The sequence below is a fragment of the Camelus dromedarius genome, chromosome 10, assembly GCF_036321535.1.
Source record: "Camelus dromedarius isolate mCamDro1 chromosome 10, mCamDro1.pat, whole genome shotgun sequence".
Lineage (NCBI taxonomy): Eukaryota > Metazoa > Chordata > Mammalia > Artiodactyla > Camelidae > Camelus > Camelus dromedarius.
The window spans coordinates 57,458,454-57,477,939 of record NC_087445.1 but is presented as its reverse complement, the minus strand read 5'-3'; the positions used below and the strand labels follow the sequence as shown (position 1 = coordinate 57,477,939).

The 19,486-nt window shown below is 47.4% G+C and overlaps 1 protein-coding gene across 4 annotated transcripts in view; it reads left to right on the top strand.

The window, feature by feature from the left end:
• Positions 1-18,785, top strand: part of PTPN3 (protein tyrosine phosphatase non-receptor type 3) — a 131,193-nt gene extending 112,408 nt beyond the window's left edge. For all 4 annotated transcript variants that reach the window (XM_031450162.2, XM_031450163.2, XM_031450164.2 and 1 more), the window contains exons 20-26: positions 3,568-3,658; positions 3,937-3,998; positions 5,783-5,929; positions 11,685-11,813; positions 12,751-12,896; positions 13,390-13,525; positions 15,115-18,785. In XM_031450162.2, the coding sequence (XP_031306022.1) occupies positions 3,568-3,658; positions 3,937-3,998; positions 5,783-5,929; positions 11,685-11,813; positions 12,751-12,896; positions 13,390-13,525; positions 15,115-15,192 (789 nt within the window). In that variant the 3' untranslated portion in view covers positions 15,193-18,785. The remainder of the gene's footprint in view (positions 1-3,567; positions 3,659-3,936; positions 3,999-5,782; positions 5,930-11,684; positions 11,814-12,750; positions 12,897-13,389; positions 13,526-15,114) is intronic.
• The last annotated feature ends 701 nt before the right edge of the window (positions 18,786-19,486 follow it).

Genomic DNA, 19,486 nt, shown 5'->3' with positions numbered 1-19,486 from the left:
TTGGCCTCAAACTGCCTGAATACTGTGTTCAGCCAGGGTAGGGCATCCCTCTGTCTCTCTGTCTCTGACTTGGGGTTCACACGGCTCCAAGTCCACGACCACCTCCAGGATGCTCACCTCCTCTAAGGAACGCATTGATTCAGCCCCAGGGTCATTCCTTCCTGAGAGTAACTTGTGGGTCATTTCACGTTTTCGCTGAGTTGAGCTGTCCATTTAGGCAAGGGAAAGGCTGTGCATTCAGTATCAACGGCCCTGGGTAAGAGCTAAGTGCTAATGCTAACTGTCCTTTGAGAACCAGCTTCCCAGCAAACAGAGGCCCCTTGTGCCCATCTTCATCCAATGACTTTGCAACATCCCTGCCTCCTTGCCCACTTAAGACCTCTCTGGAGACTTGTGGAAAACAGTTGATAGAAAACGAGGAACATCTACCCTCCCGCCTCCTGAGACTGATGAGTTAGAGCAGCGGCTACAAGGCTTCACCAAAGGTCATGTCAAACTCAGATGCACCCCCTCCCACCCCTCCCACTGCAGCATCTTCCCTCTTTACTAAGACCAGAAGCCATCCTTCTCTCCTCTGACCCCTGTTCTTCCTGAACTCGCTCCTGCATCACCCATTATAGGATACAGCATTAGTGTCAGAACAAGTGACTCGCTGGCTCCTGTGATCATAGCAGTTGATCTGGAAGGACGAAGGTAGCTGAAGACTTAACAAGAGGTTCACAGTGACACATGGAGGTTTACCTTCAAGGCTAGAGCTCATACCAAAAAAAGTTTTAAAAATAATTCTCCAAATTTGTTTTAAGAAGGGAAAACGTTATCAAGTATAACAGATGGAATACAGGGAGCAAACAGTGGGCTTTGGAATGACTGTGTGTGTGGACATTACATTTCAAGTGCTCAGGCCCCATTTAAAGGACAAGGGCTAATAAGAAAGTATTGTGCTGCAGATAAATTTATTTGATACGTATCTATGCATTTCTATCCGATAAAGCCCAGGGTATACATGTTTAAAACTTTCAAAATACTGCTGTAGTACTGTTATCTTTTTATTTTATTTCAATACTTTACAGTCCTATCAACGAACCATTCCTGCTAAGATACATTCATATACTAATTGTGATTAACGCCTTCTGAGATCTGTGCTTTTCTGCTAGACCATCTCAAGTTGATGACATTTACATTTTTGTTGTTGAAAAGAAAGACTTTTTACCTCCAGGTTAGCTTTACTGACTGTTTTCACTTAACTGGATTTCGCTTCTATCCACCTAGTCAGTTAGAACCCAAATGTCATTTAGGGGAATTTGACCGACTCAGACGTTCTCCTCCTCCCAGAATCAAACCAAAACCTCCAATAAATCATGAATTTATTTCTGGAGGGAGCCCAGAGAGTCCATTAAAGCTTGCAGATATTTAAGAAGTTATTCAGCGGCTATTTGATGTTACAAACTGAAATCGTAAAGATGATCAGCAGCTGAGCTTTAGAGAGAAGTTGGAAGTTCTCAGCATTTGGTAAATATATAAGACATAATTATCATTACCAAAAATCTCTGTACTAATTCTCTCCTGATGACTTCTGTGCAGTTTGTTTAATAAAAGAACTAATAGGAGGAAAACAGACCAACAGAGGCTGTTTACAAAACAGATACAATTTGCAAAAATATACAGGGAAAAATACCATTCAGCCTCCCTATTCAAATTGCAAACACATTTTAGTCGATGATGTTGGCCACAATTTGGTCAGCTAACCATTCTCATTCACCCCTGTAGGGCAACTCTACTCTGTACAAATGGAAGTCCTCAAATATATGCTTTGATGCAGTCACTCTGTTCCTAAGGAGATTATGGCAAGAAAGACTTGAGAGCAGTCTAATTAAGAAGTAGAATAAAGTTAAATTATGAAAAACTATAGATTATTGAGCCAGTAAACATCATGTGTATAGAGAATATTTAGAGTATTTAAATGACACAGAGAATTAGACACTATATAATAAGCTGGAAAAAAAAAACAGCCTTTAGAATTACGATGATATTTCCCAGAACGCTTGGGAGACATGAGATCCTCCGTGGCCAGATTAGCTTGAGAAATGCTTAACTAATCAGAATTAAATAAACTTACACACTTCAGGACTTGTCATCTTGGAGACTCCTAGAACATAAGATGGTTTGTAGTATTCCCCAGCTCTCTTTGCCCTTGAAACTTTCCCAGAGCAATACCTGTTAGCATCTTCCAAAATGCTTGGGTTCCGTAAAACAGAATGGGAAGTGCTGTATATAGTTTCATCTCATTTTTTGTTTTTAAAAACCTAACATATCTGTGTGTTGTATGTGTTTACGTGTATAATTATGGGTGTTTAGATACATGTGTGCATGAAAAAAATAAGCTGGAGAAAATACATGAAAAGGGTCATTTCAGGGTTGTGAAATTACTGGTAATTTTTTTTTCTTTATATTTATCTGAATTTCTCAAATTATTTGCAAAAAAAAAAAAATTACTTCCAACACTGAAAAAAAAAATTGTGTTTTTAAATTTCCGTAAAGTTAACGAAAACGACCAGTGAATAGTGTTTCTCTCTGTAGTTCAAAGTGGGAAACATAGTTGTGTAGAAAAGAAAACTCCAATGGGCAGAGGAAACTTTGGGAGGGGATGGACGTGTCTGGTGCCTTTAGGGTGGTGATGGTTTCACAGGTATAGACTGATCCCCAAACTCATCGAGTTGTACGTTAAATACATACGCTTTTAACATGTCGGTCATACCTCAATAAAGTGTGGCTTCAAAGAGAAAAAATCTCAAGCACTGGAGTCAGATCTGAGTTCAGCCTCCCGTTTGTAATCTTGAGCAAAGCATTTAATCTCTGTCTCTCGCTAGCAAAATAAGGATACTATTAATACTCTCACAGAGCTGTTGTCACCATTATATCAGGTGCAGTACAAATGTGTCTAGTACGTGCTTGTAGATATACAAAGATGGATTTAACTGAATTTTTGGCTAGTGATTGCATGTACAGGGAAATACCTCCTTAAGTGAAGTTTACCGTGTATTGGAATAAATTTTTTATTGTGAAAGTATACTTCTGAAATGATGAATGAAACAAACGCTCCTGTCCTTAAGCAAAAAATATGATTCATTCCATTACATTGGAGGGGAATGTTTTTAGACTAATGTACATGATTTCCATTTAATTTTTAGTCATAGTTCTTTTTTTTTCCCCTCTACTTGGCTTTTAGCTCTTGTCAAATAATTGTTACAAAGATGAGGTTTTACTTACCGTGATCCATTATCTGTGACTCACACCCCTTCCTATGACTTGTTTTCTCCCAAAGATCCTCATATTAAAAAAAAAAAAAATTACTGAAGAATTTAGTCAGTTTCTCATGGGATTGTAGAATTTCTTAGTGGGGAGATTTTTCTTGTAATATATCATATGCATAATCACTTTTAAATGTTAAGATTTTGTTCCTGTGAATGGTAAACTTTCCCGTTAAAGTACGTTTCCACACTCTGCACAGCTGTTTTCGGCAGTGTTTTGGGGTTGTTGTTTTTTTTAACTTCTCTATTGGTCATATAGCAACTCTACAGAAAGAAGCCCGGTTTGGCCATCACGTTTGCAAAGCTGCCTCAAAACTTGGACAAAAACCGATATAAAGATGTACTGCCTTGTGAGTATCCGGCGTGAATGCCTCCTCCTCCCTCCCCCCACCACTGAGATAATGTTTCCTTTTTTAAAACAGATTGTCTGGTATTCTGGAACGGTTTTCAGTGTGTCTGTAAACACCACCATCTCTACTGCAGCCATTTCAGACTCTGAACAGTTGGGGAATAGTGTTTATGCTAATGAGGCAAGAGGTGCAGATGGGGCTGGGAACTGAACTCTTGTTTACTTCGTGTGATAAAAATAACACTCGGAATAATCGGCAAATTTCTTTCTCCCCCACAGATGACACCACCCGGGTATTATTGCGGGGAACTGAAGATTATATTAATGCGAGTTATGTGAATGTAAGTTAGAAATCTGGATCTTAAGAAAAAGCACATGAATCGCTGTAACAAGTCTGACAGCGGCATGTGTGGTGCTTTGCGGTAGACGGAGAGCTTTCTTGTTCACTGCCTCATTTCAGTACCACAACAGCCGCTGAGGGAAGGCAGAATAGTCCTATTCTGCAGAGGACGAAACGAAGGTTCAGAGAGGTTAAATAATTTGGAAAGTCTCAAAGCTAACAGAAGATGGGACCAGAACTCAGATTCTGTGCCTCTGACTCCATCTTGTTTTTGTTTTGGCCGGTGGTATGTAACTTGTAACTTGCTGGGGTTTTCCCCCCCTGTTACAATTGTACATCCTGCCTAAAAATAAGAAAAAATAAAACCACCTCTGGGCATCTAACCGCAAAACAAAATGGAAATGATTTCATACGTCATGGGGAAAAGCATTCATTTCACTCTGAAAATGCACCTTGGGCAACTTAGCCTCTCTGAGCCTCAGTTTCTTCATCTAAACCAGAGGTCAGCACATTTTTTCCGTAGAGGGCCAGACAGTAAATATTTTGGTTTTTGCAAGCCAAGAGACAAAATTGAGGATATTAATTAGGGACTTATATAACCATTTTAAATGTAACCATGTGAAAATATAAAAAACCACTTTTCACCTGCAAAGCAGCAGTTAAATTTGGCCCTTGGTGCATAGTTTGCCACCTCCAACTGAAATGAGCAGACGACTTTGCAGGTTCTCGGGTTAGAGCATGATACGAAGAACTACCAGTAAAAATGAGTCTTATCAATGAGTCCACGTATTCCAAAACATCTGTGAGGTTCTTTGACCTTCCCTTCAACATGCCTGGTGTCTGGAAAGCAGAGAGTCAGAAATGATGGGGGCAGTTAAGACCATTCAGTCCAGAAGAGAGGAGTGGCTGAGACCAGGACTGAGGAAGCCGTTAACCCAAGCAGCAGCCACACCGTGAACTAGGCACCTCCACTTACCTTCCCCGCCTAAGAATGAGTGCATCATGATGCCACCTCCAAAGCTCAGCCCGTCCTGAGTGGTCTCTCACAGAAAAGACAGTTTAGAAGTAAAAGCAGAGCAGAGTGAGAGGGGGACACTGAGGACAGTTGCAAACATTTTAACATTGAACGCTGATCAACTCAGAAGGTAACTGTGTGGTGATGTGTTCATTAACTTGACTGTGGTAATCATGTCACAGTGTATATGTATGTCAAACCAGCATGTTGTACTCCTTAAGTATACAATTTTTATTTGTCACTTATACCTCAGTAACGTTGAGGAGGGGGCGGTATTGATCAACTCAATGGCACAGACATGGGCAGCCATGCAAAAAGCAGAGAGTAACAACAGTTGGTGGTATAAGCCTGCGTGATTTATGCTTCAAAGAAAATAAATAGAGTTTGATAGAAAACTCTGCATAGGGAAAGATACAGGCATGAGGAACGGCATATGCTGCTGAAAATGCAGGGACGCAGTATTGCTTGTATTCGGATACAGCAGTGAAGGTCGTTTAAACTCTTCTGCCGTCTTGTAGGTCCGCGTCTGATTATCACCTCCTGACTATCATATAGTTTTATCTTAAACATCTAATGCTAATATTATTGTCAAATATCTTTGAAGCATTTTTTTTAAAACAGCTTTTTCTTTGATTTTTCTTATTGGCCGTAAATTGATCAAGATGTTATTGTGGTGTAATGACAGTCACCAACTTGAAGAGTTGAAGGTCCAGTTCCCTGTCCACCTTGCGGCGGTAACAGATTCTAATGTCTTAACCGTCTCTTGCCAGATGGAGATTCCTGCTGCTAACCTTGTGAACAAGTACATCGCCGCTCAGGGACCCCTGCCACATACCTGTGCGCAGTTCTGGCAAGTAGTCTGGGATCAGAAGTTATCCCTCATCGTCATGTTGACGACTCTCACAGAGCGAGGGCGGGTAAGTGGCTTGATTTCCAGTTCATACGTGTGCACATCACACTGTGCTCTGTGGAACATGAATTTCGGAGCTGGAAAAGTTCTTAATTGAGTGTCACGTTGTCCAGCCCCTGTGTGACCCGTAAACCTCCTGTGCAGAGCTGCTGATGGACACCTGCAGGGACGGGATGCTCAGCGCTCCTGGCCTTCCCGAGCTCAGGAGTGGTCAGACAGTCCCTCCCACTCCTGGCTCGGATCCATTATAACAAAGCCAGGAGGCATTTCCCCGTGTCTCACCTGCCCCGGAACCCCTGCATTAGCCGTGGCCTCACCCACCCAGGACAAGTGCTGGTCCTGAGAAGAGCAGCGTGAGTGCCCGGTTCACAGTAAAAAGTAGGAGAAATGACCTCTGCCAGCCACTACTTGTGCTGCAGCAAAACCCGATGCCAAAAAGAGGTAAGAAGGGCTTAATTAGGAGAGTGATGGGCACCGTACTGTGCTCAGCCCGATGTGTGTTCTCCATAGGAACAGCTCACTGATTATGTAACAGAAGTCAGTGTGCAAGGGATGCTGTGAATCATGAGTGCTGTAACGTCTGCTTGCATCTGGATATCTTCACTGAAACACATTCCAGAGGCAAATATAAATTAATTTTGAACCATCTGTGTGCCACCTCCTCCCTGGCCTCTCCTGGGCATGTAGCTCAGAATGCCAAATTGATCTGTGCTGAAAATGAGAATACAGGATTGGAATAGATTGTATGTTTGAGGAGCTCAGTCTACCCTCTCACTCAAAACAGCAAACTAAGGATTCCTGCTAATTCTAGAGAGCCCCGTGGATTGCAGAGGGCTTTCACGCGGGTTGTACCAGGCAGATGGCTCCCCACCATGGGTGAAACACTTCCAGGGTCCATCCTTGGGTATGCAGCTCTGATTTCTGAAAAATCCCTGCTCACAATGAGCTGAAATCCACATCACTTTGAACCTCCACCCCACCTGCTTCTCTTACCTGGAAGACACAATGATAAGTTACGCTTCTCTTCTGTGCAGTGCCCTCTCAGATATCTGAAAACGATCTTCAACTTGTGAACGGTTACAAGCTCAGCTTCCGTTAAGCTTGTCGTCAGCGGAAACTGTCTGGTCTTTGTCTCGATGTTGCTGTCGAGCCAGTTTCCCCATTTTGTACCGATGCACTTGACTCCTGCAATCCCCATGCAGCAGGCTGGTGGGGCTCCAGAGCAAGACGACCTGGGCTTAGAACAGGTTCCTCTTGAGCAAGTTACTTACCCTCTCTGACCCTCAGCTTTCCTGTGTATAAGCTGCAGATAACAGTGCCCACCTCGGAGGGTTTGTGAAGACTGAGACGGTACACGTGAAAAGCTTAGAGAGTTGCCTGTCACAGCTGTCTGGCAGGTGTTAGCTGTTCATGTGAGTGGCCAGCATTACCGTCCCTGGGAGGATTAGCCACCACACCTGGCCTTTGGAGTGCCCTCGGGCTCTTGGGTTTCCTGTCTGTTCTTCTTTGTGTTGGCTATCACTCTTAGCATCTTGTCGCTCAGTTTTGATCAGAATCTCTTCACATAAGTCATTGTTTAAAAATGTAAAGGCCCTCAAGGGGCAGTGGAAAGCTCCTTCTAGAATGCTCTGGGTCAGAGGCATCGAGGGTTCTCTCTGGGGAGTAGTTTGTTCATTGTTCCAGCTCTGCTCCCAGCCCTGGCCATCTGTCCATCTTGTCTACCCAGTTACCGTGAGACCTCTCAGGGGCTTTCCTGAAATCACAAGGCAGCAGGTCTGTGGCATCGCCTGATCTCCTCATCTGAAAGTCTTGTTTTTGCCGATTTTTAATTTTCGCTTATATTGTGGTTTTTGTATGTGCATGTTGATTTTTCTAATCTTATTTTGAATAGGCAGTGAAGTTACTGGGCCCTTATTTGAACTTAAAGAAGCCCAGCTGGCTCCCAGTCCTAGCCTGTCCTCTCTGTTTTTCTGGAGCGCCCACAGCTGGGGTCCTGGGTAAGAGGGCAGACACTGGGGCCAGGCTTCCTGAATTCAGATCCTTGCTCTGTTGCTTCCTCCCTGTGTGGCTTAGGAAAAGCTACAGACGCTCTGTGTAAAACGGAATAGTAACGGTACCTGTCATGGGCTTGTGGAGGAATTGAATGAGTTAATACAGGCAGCCTTCTTAGAACAAGTGCTTGGCACACGGGAAGTGTCATGCAGATGTTAACAATAGTAGCTTGGGTACCACCTTCATTATTGCCAGGACTATATGATACATATGTATTTTATTGTAGTATTATTTATAATTTTTTCATCAAATTGGCTCACCTTTTCTTGCTTAAAAAAAAAAAATTCCTTTGAAAGATATATCTTAAATGGAAGCCCAGTATCATTTGCCATAGAAAGAAGGTGTATGTCAAAAGGCGAAGACGACTGAGCAGTGTTATTAAAATCTAAGTAAATATTCTTGCCTTCCAGGCTCTGGACCTGAGGCCTGCTCGCCCATACCCTCGCCTGTGCTCTCCTGAAAAGGGAGAATGCTAGGGAGATGATGTTAAAGCTGTCTTAGACCCGAATTCGGACCCTGCCCACGGCACACGTGGGAAAAAACACTTTCCCACCATGTGGTTCTGTGCCTTTTACTGCAGGCCTGATCCCTTCCTAGTCTGCCACCACACCCTACACCTCTCAGGCCCTGATCTGGGCCTTTCTGGTGCTTTAGAGATGACAGATGTCAAGTTTATGGCCTTGGCATTTCCAGAATCTGTCAGTCTCTCCATCAGAAAACTCTGCCGTGTTTGCCTGCCTGTTTTGTGACTTCTGGGGGCCTGGACGCTCCAGGTTTCCTCAGGAGCTGTCTGTGGAGGTGCCATTCTCCGAGCTCCCAGGATATCCCAGCGATGCTACAATTCCTTAGAGCCGACACCTGCACCCTGGGGCAGCCCAGCGCTGTCTCCCTGCCAGTGCTGGGCTGCCCCTCCCCTTCAGAGTTGGCTCTGCCCTTCCCGGCTGTAAGTCATTCTGCTCCGCAGAGAAAAGAGAGCCCCAGTGGGTGTGGTTAGTGATGACCCATCTGCCCTGGCTGGAGCCCTTCCTCCCCCTTGCTCTGCCTGCGGCAGCTCCGGAGAAAAGGCCCTTTCTTCCATCCAAGGGGCCTGGCTTTCTCCGGTTGTTCTTACAGGTCCTGCCCTGAGCACGTCCCCCTCCTCTCTTTGGTTGGTTGGTCTCCGAACCTGAGCTCCTCTGAGGTCTCCACATGACCTGGTGGGTTTCTTGGTTTCTTAGCCCTTTCTTCCTGGTTGAACCCTTCCGGCCGGTTCTGCCGCACTCCTGCATTAGGGATTCCCATCTCCCGTGAGTCAGAGCGTTCCTCTCACAACCTCTGGCTCAGGGAACTTACCTCTTAGTTATCGATGGTTGGAAACCTGTTCTTCTCAAATCCAGGCTGCATGTTTCCTCCCTCTCTTGTTACAAACTCTCCAGTGGCCCAAACCCTTTATCCCGAGGTCCCTCGTCTGGTCCTCGCCACCACCCACGACTTCCTCCTGATTAGGAGGCAGTCACTGCAGGCCTGCACCTCTGCCCTCTGCCTTTTCTGAGGCGTGCAGTTCTCGGTGTGTCCCGCTGGCTCTCTCCACTATAATGCATGGAGCAGAGCGGGCTCCCCTCCCTGAGAGCCCCGTGCCGCCTGTGGTTGGTGGGGCGCTCCTGCCCCAGGACTGCTTTCATTCTCCTTCTTTTCCCTCCTGCCCAAAACATTCTTCATCATGCTCTCCCTTCGGGCTCATGGGTTTCCTCCATGAGAGGAAACAGAGCTATGGGGTATAGCCTTTCCATTGAAAAAGTTGTTCTCCTTCACCTTCCGTCAAGGATGTTTCTTTTGGGGGAAGAGTTACTTTTTACCTTTATCTGTGCCCCAGTGCCTGCATAGACACACACCTGACACAGGTGGAGCTCTCTGAGCCTCAGTTTCCTCAGGTGCAAAGCAGAGACAGTCTGCCCCCTAAGGTGGTTTCAAGGCCCAGATAAAATGACATCCGTAGAGAGTGCCGGTTAGTGCTTAGCACATGCCGATCAGAAGACAGCAGGCTGCAGCACCATCTCTCCCCATGGCAGCAGCCTTCGTGGGGAAACCCTGGCACAAAGGCGGGAAGGACCCTGCCCAGGACCACACACTCGGCTAGTGGGATGCATTCACCGGGAGGGAAACTCGGCATCGCCACATACTTCATGCTGTTTCCACTACACCTCCAACGCCGTGAGATCCAGACAGACTGAAAAATCTAAATTTGATCCAAGGGTAAAGAGAGTCCAGTTCTGGTCAGATTCACTGGGAGTCTCTGGAAATAAGAGAGGTTTGTGGCTCTGCCCTGCCTGGGTTCATCACTTCAGGGAGAAGTTACCCCTCGGTTGTCCTGTGGGTAGGGCCCCCCCCCCCCCCAGGAGCCTGCAGCAGAGAGCTGTGCCCCTCCCGTCACGCAGGTGAGGAGGCAGATACCATGTGCCGGCCGGCAGGTGTCGACCCTGCCTCAGGGTCTATGGACAGCAGTCCTTCATGTTCGAGAGTAGCTGGGAAGTGGCCACTAACCCACATCCCCAGGTTTAAGGTTTACAAGCAGATTCTTAACTCCACCTCTCCAGCAACGTGCTTTAATTTCAAATATTCACTGTGATGTTTGAAAGAATAGAAAAGCTCTTTCCAAATTATGTGCGTCTGTTGGTTTATACCCCCTTTCAGCTGTGAATGTAATTTTTACACAAGCTGAAGCAACTGTAGGCTTGGAGAAGTTTTTTTGAATGAGTCAGACTTTGACTGATGGAACTTATGATGGGATGGGCAGCTTGGCCCTGAACGTTGCTTCAAGGCTAGAGGCAGGAGCGAGACGGCTACAGAGCAAGGTTCAGGATTTGGAAGCAAGAATAGAAAACGGGAGGGGCCAGGGGTTTGGTTAGTCAGCCAGCAGGGGAACCACAGCAGCCCCAGACCTGGGGCAAGTCGCTTAATCCCGCTGAGCCCAGGTTTCCTCCTCTGCTGTCTGGCGAGTCTCAGCTCCATGAGTCAGATACAAAAGCAACGACGGTAGTGACAGCCACTGTTGACCTGCCCCCCTCCCCCCGCCCTGCAGTGGACCTGGCACTGCACACCATCTCTCCAGCCTCTGTCACCATCCGGGAAGCAGGTGCCGCCTGTCTTTCGAGTGAAGGATGTGAAAATCAGAGGTTAAGTAGTAGTAGATTCAAAGTCATACGACTCACAGGTGGAGAGGAAAATGATTCCAGCGGACTTCTGAGGAGTCTGGCTCCCAAGTGTGTGCTCTTCAAACAGCTGCGCCTTGAGGGGTCGGGGTCTGGAGGGGGAAGGAGGGGTGAGGCGGAAGCAGGTGCTGGGGGCAGAGCAGGGGCTGAGGGACTGGAGGGGACTCGACTGGGGTGCAGACTCCATGTGTGAGGCCCCTCGGTTCTTCCAGCAGTGGGACCCTGGTGACGAAGAAGAGAAATCTGTGCCCTCCTCCAGCTCCGGCCGGTATGAGAGCTGTGGCCTGGCCCCAGGCAGGCTGACCCCCATCCCGCGCCCCACTCTTCCTCTGCCCACCCCCCCCAGAAAACAGACACAGGGCAGATCGGCCTCACCTGCCCTTTCTTTTCTCCCAGCAGCTCTCGGAGTATCTGGTGTGAGGAGAGCCCTCTGGCTGACGCCCGACCCATCCATCCCGTTAACCGTTCACGTGTGCCACCCCACAGCCAAGGTTAACTCACACCCGCTGGTTCCCTTTGCAGACCAAGTGTCACCAGTACTGGCCCGATCCCCCCGACGTCATGGAACACGGCAGCTTTCACATCCGATGTCAGTCAGAGGACTGCACCATCGCGTACGTGTTCCGGGAAATGCTGGTCACCAACACCAAGGTGAGTGGTGCCCGGATGGTGAGCCACCCAGGGGAGGGCGCCATTTAGAGGCAGGTGGTCTGGGGTGGGGCTCTACTTCTTGTCCTGCTCCACGTTTCCACCTGGTGAGCACTTCAGTAAATACGCACGATAGCCTGGAAAAGAGCCAGCACCCGTGTGCACAGCACTATTCACAGCAGCCGACAGATGGAAACAGCCCAAGTGTCTACTGACAGATTAATGGAGAAGCAAAATGTGGTGTAATCACACAATGGAATCTCACTCCTCCTTTAAAAAGTAGGACATTCTGACACATGCTACGGCGTGGTTAAACCCTGAAGACATTACACTGAGCAAAAGAAGCCAGACACAAAAGGACAAATTCTGTCTGACTTCTCGTATACGAAGTACCTGGAGTAGTCAGTTCATAGGCACAGAAAGGATGATGGTTGCCAGGGCTGCGGGGAAGGGGGATGAAGCGTTAGTGTCTAATGGGCACCGTGTTTCAGTTTGGGAAGATGAGACAGTTCCAGAAACAGTGGGCATGGTTGTACAACACTGTGAATGTACTTAACCCCACTCAACTGTACATTTAATAACGTTTAAAATGGTAAACTTCTTCTTATGTATATTTTGCCCATTAAAAAAAAAAAAAAAAAAGAGCCAACGTGCGTGGCCCTAGTAGCAAAACCCACTGGAGGGAACAGGAGAAAATTGCTATGGGTGGAAATGGAGGAGCAGTCAGGCACGAGGTGGCCTGGAGGTTGGGTGTCTGGGGGCGTGGGTGGGGAAGGGGGGTTGGAATGGGCCGGGGCCACAGCAGGGTGGTGCCCGGTGGGCAGAAGAGCGTCTGGAGACAGGAGCTTCCTGGTTGGAGGCTGGGGTGGGGCTAGCGTCCTCCTGCCCACCTGCCCACCGTCCACATAGACTCAGCAAGACCACCCCGCATCTTCTGCAGACCGGAGAGGAGCACACTGTGACGCATCTCCAGTACGTGGCATGGCCTGACCATGGCGTTCCCGATGACTCCTCGGACTTTCTGGAATTTGTAAACTACGTGAGGTCCCTGAGGGTGGACGGTGAACCCATCCTCGTTCACTGCAGGTACTGTGGCTCATTGGTTTTGTTTTTTTTTAATACTCATACTCCTTGGTAAAGGCCTGGAGAAAGTTGGCAGACACCAAACCCACCTAAATCCCTCAAGATTAGATATGCTTTCACAAAGCTCTGTTTACTTTCTTTCTTCACTCTGTCAAAAGATTTGGAATCTTATGAAAGCACAAACTTCTGAATGCAGCGCAGGCCTGGAGAACAAAGTCTCTCCCTCACCTTTCCCTCTGTTCCGAGTCGACTGACCTCCTCAGTAGATGCGAATAAGATGGGGGGTGGAGTTGGCGCTGAAAGGTGGGTTTCTTCCCATTGGTGTTTAAGCCCCGGCCAGTTCGAGAGCACAGCCTGAGTGTGTGTTTTGTGTTCTTTGAAGGTCAGGGGAGGAAAGCTCCATCTGAGTAAACGTGGGAACTGGCGAGGAGCTGAGCTGGGCTGTGCAGAAATGCTGTCTGAGCAAATCTCAAGTGTCTGCTCCTCTCCCCTCCAGTGCTGGGATAGGTCGAACTGGTGTGTTGGTCACCATGGAGACAGCCATGTGCCTGATTGAGAGGAACCTGCCCGTTTACCCACTGGATATTGTTCGGAAAATGCGAGACCAGCGCGCCATGATGGTGCAGACATCAGTGAGTAGACATCCAGTAATAAAAATAGTAACGATGGCGAGGCCTGCACAGAGGGCTTTGCTGGTCATGAGACCGAGGATCCAGGGGAACTGAGCCACTAGCCCACGGTCACAGAGCTTGTCAAGGGCTGAGCAGTCCCAGCACCCACCCACTCCAGCCTCTGCCTCTTATTTCCCTCCACTTCCGCTGCCTCCATGGTTTGCATCCTGCCGGCCACTTGGCCAGGAAGCAGCCCTGGTTGCATTCTGCGTTGTTGAGCCACTGTCCCATCATGTGTCCATCAGAAGCAAGCCAGGTCACCCTACCTGCCTGTTCCTGGGCGAGCCTTTTGGCTCAGCAGACGTTTCACACAATCCTTCTCTTTCCTCCTCTGGGCTCTCTCCCATGTATGTTAGCCTGGGTACCCAGAGCTACAAGAGGGGCAGTGGGGTGGTGTGGAAAGCGCATGATTCAGGCTCCTCCACGTACTGGGTGACCTTGAATAGTCCCCTTAACCTGTCTCCAAGCCTCGGTCTCCCTGTCTGCAAAATGGGACCATCCCATATTCATTCATTCATTCATTCATTCATCCATTCAACGGATAATTGCACAAACAGGAGTGACCCGAGCTTACATCTAGTAGAATTGGATCAGTTGACCATAAATCTCAGCAGCAGTGGGAGAAGTCCAAGGGGAGTCTAAGAACTCAGAAAGAGCATCAGAAGCTGACTTTGGAAAGACTCCAGGCCACACACCCCCAGTAGACGAGGAGGATTAGCAAAGGATGGAGTGGGCTTCCACGTTGCAGCCAGCTCTGGGTACTCACAGGCTCATAAGATTCCTCCAAGTTCATAAGATTTCTCTTATGATGGTGAGCTCTTGTTTTAATTTCATGTCTACCCACGATCTCTGGTAAAGAGAAGAAAAACCATGTTATTAAGGCTGGTCTCTGCCCTGTTTTGTGATACAGAGGACCTAGTTAAAAAAACTTTAAAGTGCAGCTTCTTGGCACGTTTTCCTAGCTGGGGCAGCTCAGTCTAAACACTTTTACTCACCCTGTGCTCATCACTAAAATACATCTCTTAGGTGTTTGTTAATATGAAGAACCTTATCCTGCAGAATGGCTTTCAGTGGCTTTCCCTTTTGAAGACAAAATCCAGCCTCTTTACCTCAGTGCAAGGCCGGGCAGCCTATGCCGCCTCCTTCCGGCCCCCCTACACTAGGTGTTCAGGCAGGACCTGAGCCCTGACCACACTCCTCTGAATGGGCCGTCCTGGCGGAGCTTCCGCGCTGGTGCATTCCCTGGAATGGCCACCCTGCAGCGACCCTCACCCCTCCCTGACTCCCCCAGACGGCCAGTTCCTCCCTCGGCCATGGCTCCGTGCCCCTCTGCCCAGCCCTCTCTGGGAGCAGCCCCCCGGCCCTCACCACACAGACTAGTGAGCTCACAGGTGTGTCTTCTCCACTCTGTTTCCCTGATGTAGCCGGGCGCCCGGCTGGAGCCGGAGCTCAGGGTGTGTGTGAAGGAGGGGAAAGAAGAACCGTGTGCCTGGTGTGATGCAGCCTCCACAGGGCTGCTGGCCGGCTGACGGCTCTCTTTTCCTTTCCAGAGCCAGTACAAGTTTGTGTGTGAAGCAATTCTTCGTGTGTATGAAGAAGGCTTAGTCCAGATGCTGGATCCCAGTTAAGACAACTGTGAAAACGTTCATTCCTCTCTCCCAAGGGCGTCCTTCTCTCTGGAAGCAGCAAGAGGAATTTGTAGGCTGTGGGAAAGGAATGAGCGCACTTGAACCCAGGCACTTTAAATTTCTGTAAAGAAAGGGATCGTGTACATAAGAACCGTGTAGATAACGCATGCGGCGATGGCACCTGTTAGGCCCGCTTCTCCTCCGGAGAGGAATGAGCAGAAGGGGATCTCGGTTTGGGGTTCGTCCTCATGCCTTCCTCCCTCGATGTCACCGTATTCCTGTAAACCACATCCTTGGGCAGTTGAGAGGGGACGCCAGCAACGCCGTTGACCTCCCGGAAACCAGACGGTGTGGCTGTTCAGACTTGCTTGGATGTGTTGCGTGTATAGGACTGTAAGGGCTGAGCTTTCTGTGTGTCTGGGAGGAGCTGGAACAATCAGCGTTCCCTGCCCCGATGCTAAGGAAACCCCGTGAGTGTGCTCCTCAGCGGGGGTGGGTCGGGGTCAAGCACAAACTGTGCCTTTTCTGCCCTCCCTCCCTTTGTCCCGTCTCCCCGCCACTTCCGATGTCCCGGCTTCTGAGACTTTGCGGCCACGTGCCCTGCTTGCTCCCTGCATTAGTGACCTTCCTCAGGTCCACACGCAGTGCCTGACCCGGGTGAGCGGTGCAGGTTTCTGGGGAGTTTTCCGTCCGGGTGCTGAGAACGCGGACTCCTGGTGTCGTCGCACGGGCGTGCTAGTGTTCGGAGCAGGTGCCTCTTGCCTCTGCTTGCCTCTTGCTGTCCACTCAGAACCCAGGACTGGAATCATCGACTACTGAATCTAGTACATGGAATGCTGCTACTTCAAGCTATTACACTTGAAACATTACGATTTTCCTGAGGGGAGATGGGATGTCATCTACATAGTCAGAATCTTTGGCCCTTCTGCGGAAAGATCTAGTCACTGAACCATGGGAAACCCAGCTTCTAGAGGGTTGCGTGTGTGTGTGTGTGTTTGTGTGTGTGTGCACGCACGCCCACGGGTGAGTGTTTCTCAGGAATCCTAACTTGATTCAAATTACAGTTGCGTTTATATAATGAGTCTCTGTATAGTAGAACAAATGTGTGCATTCACTATCAGTTACAATGGTCTCCGTTTCATTTCAAAGGAGAGGATCGGATTATCTGAATATAAACACAATTTGATGTTAATTTATTCTAAGTACACCATGATTTTGATTGTCCTAAAGAATTCTGCCTTTGTTAATACTGTGTTAAATTTTTTTTAAAATTTGTGACAGGATTGTAGCAAATTATTATTTAAGGAAAATAAATTACATAAAAATTCTAATGTGGTATTTCTAAATAGCGGTTTTCATGGATCTAGAAGAAGCAGCTAAGTAAGTAGCCAGTTTCTTAACAGGATTTAGAGAAAAAGGATGGTTTCCTGTGATAGGACACTGAAATGTGGCCATTTTGGTGTTTAGCAGACCAAAACTAGACCAGTTGCGTAGTTTCCTGGTCCCAAGATGGATAAAGACCCTTATGGTAGGAGCCAGGTTTCTAAAGGTTCTTTGTCTGCAGACCCGGCATATTTATGGCATACTTCCCATCTTTTCTGCACCGATGTTTTACTGCTAAGTGGCAAGGATGGGAAGGAGATGTTACACAGTGTTGTAACCCACACTGTGAAGCAGGAGACCACCGGAGCCCCTCCTTATCAGCGTGATGCCGGGCTAGCAGAAGGAGGCAGGGAAGTTTGGAGCTAAGGAAGGGGGCAGGGGGCTTGGCTTCTGATCCCGCTCAGCAACTGTCCCAGGGCCTGGTCGCTTACAAACTTTACCTCCATTTCCTCATCTGTAAAATAGAAGAAACAGATAATACTGAGGGCTTTAGGTTGCATATGAGGATTGAAGCAGATTTTTTCATCAGCTGGAATCTGACACTGCTCTGGATGAATTTCTTTGGAAAGTTAATATATCGATGATTAGCCCCCAAATCCGTGAAACAGAAGTAGAATCACCAAGATTTTCATAGGAGAAAATCGCTTTTCTTCTAGAGAGAACCAAGGGCACAGAGGAATATCCTACAAGTACTTCTGTTCAATCTGGACTCAGAAAGTCCAATCAGCCAAGCACCAAAGAAGAGGGAAGACTGACATAAATTCAGATGCCATCAGGATATCGAGCAAATCATTGCCATTTGGTAAAAAGGCGTCATCACCCTAGGTGCAAAAAGCTCGTGAGATCTAAATGTGTTTGGAGATTTGTGTGTGTTCGTTTTTTAAGAAACAGATTGTTCATTTTGGTTGCAGAAATGCTGCTGTTATTGTTGATATCAGTTTCTAAAAAGGTGGCAACCAGCCTTTTTCTGCCACCGTGCAGGCCAGTAGTTCAGACTCAGCAGATGTCACCAGGAACAAAATCCATGAAATTCTGGAGAAGAACATGACAAGAGAATGCTCTAAAGGAACAGAGTATGCAAGAAGACATTATAGATGCTACCCATTAAATTCTGGAGCTCAAGGCTCCTGCTTCACCACCTTGTACACTTAAGCGATTATACCTAAGGAGCCCTTTTTAGCCCTAAGTGACGAATTTCATCAAAATCAGGATAAATATTATTTACCTGGGAAATGTGGGTGTGAGTGGAGAAGACATTTATGTCCTGTGTTCTGGTGTTCTCGGAAGATCTAATTAGGCACATCGATGTGCAGGCGTAATCAAAATGGGAATTACTCTATAGAACCTGCACTTGGTGTTCTGACTTTCTAGAAGACGAGATTCAACTCAGTTTGGTTGGAGGAGGTGGCGGGGGCGGGGGTTGGATCACAGTCTAGTTCTGGTCTTTCGTTCCTACAGTAATTTATGCTTAAATTTGCTTTGAGACTAGCCTGGATGCTGTTGCTGCTAAGTTGCTGGTTGACATTTTGTTGTTGTTCCTCTGAAGTTATCATTTGAGGGCAAGCAACAGCTCTTCATCCCCCAGAGGCAACAAAGAGGCAGCATCAATGGGGAAAGTTTGTAAGAGGCAGGACTTGGGTCTAGACTAGACTTAGGCAAAACGTGTCACCCTCGGCCCTCACTTTCCGTATAAGGAAAAGGGGGGAAGTTGGGCTGGACTGGACGGGCTGTGGTTCTGTCAACATTTCCCATTGTGGGAGTCTGAATTCCAGGGAATCGAGATTAATCCTAAACCAAAGCCTCCAGTAATCCACTGGAGAGAGATGTATCACGTTTCTGGGACTTGTCCCCAAAAGCCGGTCCCTCAGACCCTGGCTCTGTTGAATGCAAAAGCAAAGATCACTGCTCTCTGGTTCTTGGATCCTAAACTGAGAATAGTCTTGATAAAGAAAGAGAGACTCTGACCTCAGTCTGGGCAACTGAGCATGGGGGAGTCTGATGGCCGGGCTGTCCCGCATCTACAGTCATGTTCTGTCTGGAGTAACCAAGGGATTTGTGTTAAGTCATGTCATTTTGAAAAGTATCTTAATGGATTAGCAATATTTTGTCTATAAATATGGAATGTTCTTCATTCTGACCTGTTCTGTCAGTGACTCTACTGAGAAACAATTTGATCAATATAAAAACATTCAAGCTATGCAACACTGTTACTGCCTGTTGACGTTTTTATTCTAATGTCTTGATTTCTGGAAGTGTTTTCTCATTTTGTTCGCTTTTTTTTTTTAAGTAAATGTTAACTCTCTTGGAGGAGAATCCTCTCTGCCCATCTCCACCTTCCCTCTGGTCAGAAGCATGACCCTGGACAGCCTTGACCTTGTGTGGCAAGTTCTAGATCAGAATTAGGTTCAGCTGTCATAACTGTAGCTTACAAAAAGCAGACATTTCTTTACCCTCTACTGTGCAGAGCTGTCAGGTGGTTCCATGAGCCCTAGGGCCCCAGGTTCCTTCTAACTGGTTGCTCTGCCACCTCCAGGATGCAGCTTTTACATTGAGGTCCACGATGGTGGCTCTAGCCATGTTCACATTCCAGCCAGCAGACTGGAAGAAAGGGGAGGAGAGAAGCAAGACCCTTCCCTTAAGGCTGTGTCCCCTGGATGTACCTTTCATTGATCTTACAGTGATCTTACCTACTGCAAGGGAGTCTGGGAAAGGTCGTTTTTATTCCAAGAAGCCATATGTCTAATGAAATTCAGGAGTTCTGTTTCTGAGAAGCAAAGAAAGAATGAGTTTGAGGGACAATTAGTGGTCTCTGCCATAGCTCAACCCTTGGATGTCACCTTTCTTGCCTCCCATAGAGCTCATTCCTCCTCTCTCCAAGGTAGCCAACCCCGGCTCCATCTGGTTATGGTAC